The sequence below is a fragment of the Pan troglodytes genome, chromosome 8 (assembly GCF_028858775.2).
Source record: "Pan troglodytes isolate AG18354 chromosome 8, NHGRI_mPanTro3-v2.0_pri, whole genome shotgun sequence".
NCBI lineage: Eukaryota > Metazoa > Chordata > Mammalia > Primates > Hominidae > Pan > Pan troglodytes.
The window spans coordinates 109,062,127-109,071,164 of record NC_072406.2 but is presented as its reverse complement, the minus strand read 5'-3'; the positions used below and the strand labels follow the sequence as shown (position 1 = coordinate 109,071,164).

At 32.9% G+C, this 9,038-nt stretch overlaps 1 protein-coding gene across 50 annotated transcripts in view; it reads right to left on the bottom strand.

The window, feature by feature from the left end:
- LCOR (ligand dependent nuclear receptor corepressor) overlaps positions 1-9,038 on the bottom strand; it is a 155,142-nt gene that overhangs the window by 33,916 nt on the left and 112,188 nt on the right. For 47 of the 50 annotated variants that reach the window (XM_054660399.2, XM_016919013.4, XM_016919008.4 and 44 more), the window contains 2 exons: positions 5,593-5,880; positions 2,690-2,783 (listed from right to left, as the gene is read on the bottom strand). The exons of the other annotated variants lie outside the window; for them this stretch is intronic. In XM_054660399.2, the coding sequence (XP_054516374.1) occupies positions 2,690-2,783; positions 5,593-5,880 (382 nt within the window). The remainder of the gene's footprint in view (positions 1-2,689; positions 2,784-5,592; positions 5,881-9,038) is intronic. 50 annotated transcript variants of the gene reach the window in all.

Genomic DNA, 9,038 nt, shown 5'->3' with positions numbered 1-9,038 from the left:
CCACTCCTTTATTAGAAGGCCTTGCTTGGGTAACATCACTTTGTGTTATTTATTTATTTTTCTCTAAAATTAAAAAAAAAATGGTCTCAGCAGTTAGTTTTAAAACTTGTTCACAAAAAAAGGAAAAAGGAAAAAGAAAAAAAATCAGGAGCTTTTTGGGCAAAGAAAAATTAAACCTGTCAGCTGGTCTCTGGTTGGGTTCACAAATTTTCGGAGAAAAAGTTTCGCGCAACTGTCTGAAAATAGCATCTTAATTATTAATTACAAAGTAATCATCAGTCTCCATAGATCTACACAGAATTGTGTTGCCAATGTGACGTTACCACTAAACAAGTACAGTAATAAAAGAGTAAGCCAAATTATTTATTTTAATTCAATGTATTCAACATTCATGACAACTAGTGTTAAAACTGAAACCATATACATTACTGGAACCCATAAATAATTGCTCATTTATCCCACAAACAAGTTGATATTCATCATCAAAAATCAAACAATTCCAAGTAACATTTCTTATTTTGCTTGGGGGGCGGGGGGGAATACATATATATGGCTAACAGCCCCAAGGGAGAAAAAAAAATTCCCAAATAAACCAAACCAAAAGACCCACTGCATTATAACTTACCACACGTCTTCATTTTAAAACACTACTAGTTGCAGATACATGAGTATCATGATTTTCCATTTGAAATAATCCAAGCTTAAAAGAAATTACTCTTTATTTACCCCTTAAGTTCTACTCAAAGTAATTACTGTCAGAGGGATATAAACAATTTTTTAGCAGTTTTCTCTGGCTTAAAAAAAACTTCCCTTCTTGAAATACCAAACACCTATTTTGAAATTTCAAATGGACGGCTTTCAAACAATGTTTAAAAAGTCAACTACTTAGACAAAGTTGATTTGTAAGGTTTTGACTTTCACAATAAGAAAGATTATCAATATTAAGACTGACATGTGGCAAAACATGCCCAAGGGGATGATTACATTAATTAGGCACAAAATAGGGCTTTGCAGAAATGATAAACCAGTTATGTTCTACAAAACTCTATGGGGACTACTATCATCAGTAACACAATAAGGATAACACTGAATATTCAACTAAAAGATGGGCGATCCTATTGGTGCATTTTTCTTCCATAAAACAAAACCAGTAGAAAACACTTTCCATTCAGAGGGATAAACACAGCAACTTCAACCATATAATACATGAACCTGGTAGCCAAGTTTACAGAGAATCTTAAGCAAAGGATTTGTTTATGCAAACTGCACATGGACTTCTACAGGTGTCCTTAATTACACAACTCAAGTGTTTTTTGTTTTGTTTTGTTTTGTTTTGGAGACAAGGTCTGGCTCTGTCACCCAGGCTTGAGTGCAGTGTTGTGATCATGGCTCACTGCAGCTGTGACCTTCTGGGCTCAAGCGATCCTCCCACCTCAGCCTCCTTAGTAGCTGGACTACAGGTGCGCACCACCATGCCTGGCCAATTTTTGTATTTTTAGTAGAGACGGGGTTTTGCCATGTTGCCCAGGCTTGTCTCGAACTCCTGACCTCAAGTGATCTGCCCGCTTCAGCCGCCCAAAGTGCTGGGATTACAGGCCTGAGCCACCACGCCCGGCTCAAGTATTTTTTGATATATAAATAGAACCCAAAGATTTGGGAACATGCTGACTTATATCTAGTATAAACCATAGTGAAAAGAAGGGGTTAAGAAAAAGATTAGTACGCATAATGGATTAAATTAATACTTTCTGGAAATGAAAAGTTTTGGAATTTTAGAGAAAATAAAGGGAGATTTTAGAAGTCTGTAAAGGAATCCTTCTATTTGAAGGTAGTTAACAGTAAGTTGGAAAAGGTTAGTTCACTTAGCATCCACTTGTTCCTTTAATATCTAAGTAACTCCCCCACATTGATAATCTGAAAGTTCAATAAGCCTAAGTATTAACTAATTTAAACTTACCAGTTATTTTTCATATCTAAAGTTGATTTTTTGTCACACAGTTTTATAGAAACGCTTTTTCAACATGGTATCTAAATGTCTTTATTAATACCTGACTTTTCTAGTTGGTTATCCGATACACATAGGGAGAAGACAGTTCTTATACTATAAAATTAGGGTGTCACAGAATTTACTTTAGACTCCTAAGAGTTATCAAAACTGAGCAAGTAATAATGTCTTGGTAGCCTAAGATGGTTATGCATCAACTTCTACCATCAGTCTTTCAGAAAACTACATTTTCTGAACTGCCAAAGTACAGTTATCCATCACCAAAACCAAACCCAAAAGAAACAAACAAAAATGAACACACACACACACAAACCCCACTAGAGATACCAAGTATTGGAGTTCAATTTTCATTAAACAGCTTCAGCACACATAATACTGTCTTTACATCTAAACTTTAGAATTATTTAACTTGAGTTTCACACTCCAAAACATGCCACAACAAAAAGTCCAAAGAAATAATTGCCATATTCATGGTTATTTACTATTTGTACTAAACTGACAAAAACTCATCTGTACTAGCCAATTTTACATTGCACAGATTATATTTTTATTTGATCTATGGTCCATATTTATAAATGACTTACTTAGAAGGGTTATTTTTTAAAATGTAAAAGGGAGACTGGCATCAACCTTTGATGAATTATCTATATGAAACTGTGTAAGGCTACAAATATTCTCCCTTACCCGTTCCCTTGAGTACTGGAGCAGCCTGGAGAGTGGCTCAGGGAAGTGCTGCCAGCACATGGACTTTTCTTAGTGGACAGATCAAGTACACCGTCTGCAGAGACACAAAGAAACACCTGAGGATATTAAAAGCTAGGAGCAAATGTAAACTAAATAGGCTAAAAATGAAAAAGCAGTTAAGTAGGCTTATTCAACTAAGCAGATATGCTAGTCATATATTTGAGTTATAAAATCAATTAAATCCTGAAGCAACATAAATTTAGCAAGGCATGTTATACTTAATATCCTCAAGGGCTAAATATATTATTAATGGGGCAAAAGAAAAGGTAAAACATGTTACGAAGATGTTAAGATATAGTGAAATACTAGAAATAGCAGTTCACATAGCATGAGGTCCTCTGTTATCAGATTTTTTAAGACTCCATTTTCTAAATTTTCCTTGATCAAAGCATACAAGTTTTTAATGTCCCACAGTGGCATACAAACTATAGAACCAAATCCCTCAAGAGCTAAATCTACCTGAAACTCCAAAAGTACATACAAGTTCGATATAGAAAATTTTAAATAAGATATAAAAATTATTTTTAAATGTAAGTTTATGTCATTAAAGTACATGTATATACTAAACAATATGGTCTGTAAGATGAATCAGTTAATGATTTATGATTTGGGTGTGTCCTAATAGTTTTCTAGACCATCTATAAAAAATGTATACTTATATTCAATCTTTTAAAAAAATTTTGCAGAGATTCAAAATTCAATTGCTGAATTTTATGAATGCAAGAATTTTTCAATTAAGAAGACAATAAAAATTGGTGAAGAAAGTTTAAAGAAAGAAGAATGAAACTGTCTTGATACTGATGAGAGCCTGGAAGTACAACCATTTTTTACTGCAACTAGACCAAATCACAAATTCATGTTATTAATATATAAAATTAGAAGACTTTCTTTTCCCTCAAAGACGTTTTTCTCCTTGCTGAAATACCTGGAAAAGAAGTCTTTTAAAGCTACCACTCTGTCCAAAATTAACAGAACAAGATAATACACAATGTCTTTAATTTTCAGTTGGCCAGCAGAGGGGTCTTGCTATCTAGTTATGTTAAAAATCACCCCAGAGTAGAAGCTACTTACAACTTGTATCTGAGGACATTTTATTTCAGGCTGTTAGAAATAAACAGGCAACTGAGTTTGTAAATAAAAAAACCCCACACTCATAAGAAAGAGTTTTGTCCTTTACAGTCACTAGTACTTCTAAAAATATAATTATAAGCTTATAGAACCAATTATCCTATTAGACATCTAACCCAATTATACACCTAAGAAGCAAATGTACTACTGCTTACAACTTTTCCAACCAAAGACACTATTATTTAAACGCAAGTCAAATAGACAATTTGTCTAATCAAACAGGCAACATATTTTAAATCTACCACTAAAAATATTGTGGTTTTTGGCTGAAAACACATTCATTAAGGAAATATAATTTAAAAATTTTTTACTTCATTTGAAGTCTACACACTATAATGCTATCATGTAGTTCAAATTCCTCTTTTTAAGAGCATGCTGTCAATACAATGTATTGATCTCTTAAGTGTAACATTAGTTATAACAAGTTAAATTAGATTAAGTGGTATCATTTTATGTTAACCTCCATTAATACTTTAAATATTATTTTATGTTGTCATTCTCCTAATATAAACCTGAAACTTCTGATGCAATATTTAGAGTGAGGAGATCTTTAATGAAAACTACCAATTTGTGGAAAAGAAAACAGTCATCAATAAAAGATACAACTTTGTAAATATGGTAACCAAAGGTACATGAGCAATGTGAACAAGTAGGAGGTCTCCTGTCAAGAAATCTCTCAGAACTCAGATGTTTTGTTTGCTGTTCACCACCACAGGAAAAGGATAAAAGCAAAGGAAAACTACTCAAAAGAAAGTTCATTTCAAAGAGGTTGTTTAAGAATTAAATTTTCCAAAATAAACATGTATTTCTCACCAATAAATCCAATAAATAAAGGTTACAATAAATCTCGTAACCTTTCTGTATACTCAAGATTTCTATGACAATAAAATCTCATTAGTACAGACATCACCAATTTACAATTTGTAGTGGTTCAAACAGTGGCTGAGTTGAAATGCTTGCTTCAATTTTTGTGAAATTAAAGGTAAAATGAGATCACAAAGCAACAGGAATATCTACTGAAGAAAATAAACTTCAGAGACTCAAGAAACATTTGCTAAACAAAACTAATAACCTCTTAACTTCATCACTTAATTAGTGTCCTCATCAACAAATTCTCTTTTGGAAATACTTTCAAGTTAGTCAGTGGATGTGTGTGTTTATATATGTGTTTCTGTATTTATAAAACATTGAATATATTTAACAACCTAAAGTATGTTCTGCTGCTTTCTCTATTTGTAACCCTAGCAGTTTCTTTCTCAAAATTCGAATACATGTTTTTCCTTATGATCTCATTTGCAGAGTATATAACTTATACCTGCAAGTAGAGGCATATTTCTCAGACAGGTGCTAGTCCTAGAAAATTTATAGTTAATAAGAAAACTTACTTTTTCATAGGAGTTTTAAAAAACATAAAAATACTATGGAAAATATAAAATGCTTATATAAATATCAAGTAACTGAAAGATTAGGGACAACTGTTAACCACCTGACTTTCCTGAGTGGTACATCAATCATGACTATGAACTGCTGACAGATAAGGCTGTAACAACTTTAGCTGTACTTCTCCATCACTGCATAGTAAGAAATAATTTAAGAATCACATTAGTTTTTATGCTATTATTGCTGCTGATGCTTTACTTGCCAATGCTTTTTTTTTTTCTCCCCAAAGTAAAGTATTCTGATAAGATAGAGGAGACCTTGACATCAAACCATACCTTGTTCGCTAGGTTCTGACTGAGACTTTCTGACAGTAAGGTCCAGAGGTGAGTCTTGGTCAGCCATGAGAAGTTTGCTGAGCACAGGGTTCTGAGTAGTTGCAGCCGTGGGAGAGGTGGTGACTGGAGATGCTTTCGGCAGGCTTTGGTTCTTTGTGCTATTGGGCTGGCTGGGGTCCTGAGTAGAGCTATTTTTTGAGGTATATTCAGCAGCAAATTGTTGGATCATTCGCTGCATGATCTCACGGGCCACTAGGGGAATATTGGGGTCGGAGACCCAGGGACTGTCTGTAAATAAAGATTTATTTACTTTTAAAGTGGGACAATGTACTAAAAAAGACAGCTTTCAAGTAAACATAAAATTTCATTTTATTTTTCTTAAAATGCAGTTATCTTAAAAATAGTATCTCCCCTTTGACTTATATTTTCTAAGCTTTTGAGTTGTCTATTTTTAAAAATAAAATTTTTATTAAAATAATTCTAAACATCTTCCCCCATATAATAATTGAATATTATGAAATTAAATAAAGGGATAACAACTAGAATATCTTATGGGCAAGAATCACTTACCTGATACAGAAATCCCAAAACCCTTCACTTAGGAAATACTCTCATGTTAACACACCTATAGGTCACATCAAGTAACCCTAGACTTTTTCCTCAGCCACCTTCTCCTAAATATTTGAAGAATGCATTACTGAGTACATGAGTGCTTAATTTACTTTATATTAAAGACAGAAGGCATACCAAGATTATAAAAGGAGATACTTAATTTTAAGATCCATTTTAGGCTAGGGCAATCATTCTCACACTTTAATGTTCATCAGAATCACCCTGACAGCTCTGCAAAAACAGCTTGTTGGGTTCTCTCCCCAGAGTTTCTGATTCAGTAGTTCTAGGGTGGGCTCAAGAACTGGCATTCTAACAAGTTCTTAGATGCTGCTGGTCTGGGGACCACAACTGTAGAACCTCTGGGCTAGGTGTTTAAATGTCAAATCTCAAAAGCCTAAGAAAAATCACATATTTTCCAGGAGTACTTTAAATAAACTCTGCCAACTAGTAAAAAAAAATAAAATAATGAAATAAACATCTAAATTATCAATTTCTAGTCAATGTTAAGTTTAAACCATAAGAACTCATTAACTCGAAGAACTTTTAGCACTGGAAGAGACTTTGAAAGGCAAAAGAGGTTAAGATGAAAGGGAAAATGACTTGTATAAATATATTATCATCATGCCTCTATAATTACCACACTATAATAGTCAATCAGGAAGACTAAGCTTCTCAAGAGCTGAGACTGTGTTTGTTTACCTCTGTGTACCTCTAAATACCTAATCTTGCCTGATTTAAAGTGTATTCGATTTAGCTGAATACTAAATAGGTCAATCAAATCAATCACCATGAAATAGTCCTTTTAAAAAAATAAAATGAGGGAAATGTGTTTGTTTACCTCTGTGTACCTCTATATACCTAATCTTGCCTGGTCTAAAGTGTGTATTCAATTTAGTTAAATACTAAATAGGTCAATCAACATGAAATAGTCCTTTTAAAAAAAAAAGGGAAATGTGATCAAAAGAGTAAGTGGCCACTACAAATTTATATAGGTGATTAGTGATAGACTCTCAATTAAAACTCTTCCCCTGATCTTACTGTTTCACCTGTGACCTTTGCTTCCCACCACACTTTTGAGGTTTTACAAGACAGTTCTCAGAAAACCAAGGTTTCTTTAGTCTTTTAAAGATTAGCTATAGAAGGCAAATAACTTTACCCACAGTATTTTGGGGCTGTAAGGAACTTAAGAGTTTAATTTATAAAGTTAAAGAAAAACTGACTCTAATTACTAAAATCTAAAATCTCCATAATAAACAACAAACAAACAAATACATCATCAAAACCTCACAGGACTCCTAAGAACAGGCATTTTTTTCCCCCGAAAGGACGATATTCAATACCAGAAGATGGTCACAAAGTTGTGCTATTTATTTCATCTTCTGGAGTTTAATGAAGCTTACTCTACTAGTAATAACGCTTCTGTCACACTAAGGAGTATTTATAACTCTAACTTTCCTCTCTATAAATAGAGACTGTAAGTATTCCCGGTGGTTTAAAAATAAAGGTATGGAACTAGGTAAGGTTCAGAAGTTGCTACAGTTACTGAAAATGGTTCCTCAGTTGTTTTAATTAACATTTTATCCATACACTGCTTTTTAAATATCTCCATCCATTGAATTTTCCAAACAGTCATTTAACTTTCCAGTTAAGACCCACCTCTCTCCCTACATAAATCTCCATATGAACTATTGTATAAATTTCAAGTTTTAGTACATTAGTTTACCTTTCCACCCCTGAATATAGTTGGGAGAATATGTAATACATAAAGGAAATTTCCATATAAAAAGTAAAATAAAATTTATGAATTTATGCAATGCCTCTGTGTTTAAGTAGTATTAATAAACATAAAGAGCTCTGTGAAGAGTCAAAGATATTAGAACAAGGACCATAGACCACTATCTTTGAGCACTCAATGTCTGCAGTATCTTGTCTCTTTATTGAATGAAAACATAGTCATGAGACAAGACAGTGTTTATGAATTACATCTCTGCCATTTGAATTTCTCTATCTTGTGAAAGTTTATTGAACAGATTTCACTCTTTGACATACTTAAAATACACATCTACAAACATATCCACACCCAGGGGAACACAGCACAACTGAGTCAAATAAAAGCAACAAATCAGATGAAAAATAAAACTGCAGAAAAACATGTTACATCACAGCCACCTGTGTATCTTAAAATGCAAATCTAACTTTTTTAATACAAGTGACAACGCAAGCTAAAAAGAAATGTCATTATGACATTTGTAGAAGGTATATTGTTCTTAAAGTGAAATTTATTATGGATTCCATATCCTAAAAGCTTACTTTTATTCCATCTCTGATTCTACTTAACTATACATAATCTTTACACAAATTATTTAAAACATATAATTTACAATACTTTGAAACAAGGGACCAAATCTAAGCATCTGAATTATTAAAACAAAAGATTCTCTTCAGACTAAAATGTCCATCATATCCCTGGATACTAAACATTTTTGGTATTAATTTAAAGAGTACTAATGGCTATCTTGGAGATGGTTACAAGAGGATTATATCTAAACATAGCAATATTAATACATAAAGGGGAAGAAAATGTCCAAATTCCAAAGGAACAGTTCTTTCTCTGAGCATCACATGCCTGTACATAAACAAATAAACTCAACTTACAATTTCAGAGCATTCCCATCTCTTGAAATCTATCCTGAGACCGATTCCAAGGTAAGAATTCCTCCCCTAAAGGTTATAACCCAAAAGTTTAATTTCTTAAAAAAAAAAAAAGAAAAGAAAAACTTTATAAAAACTTGAAAGTTATTCCTCTATGACAAAGGGCTTAGGACTAGCAGAAA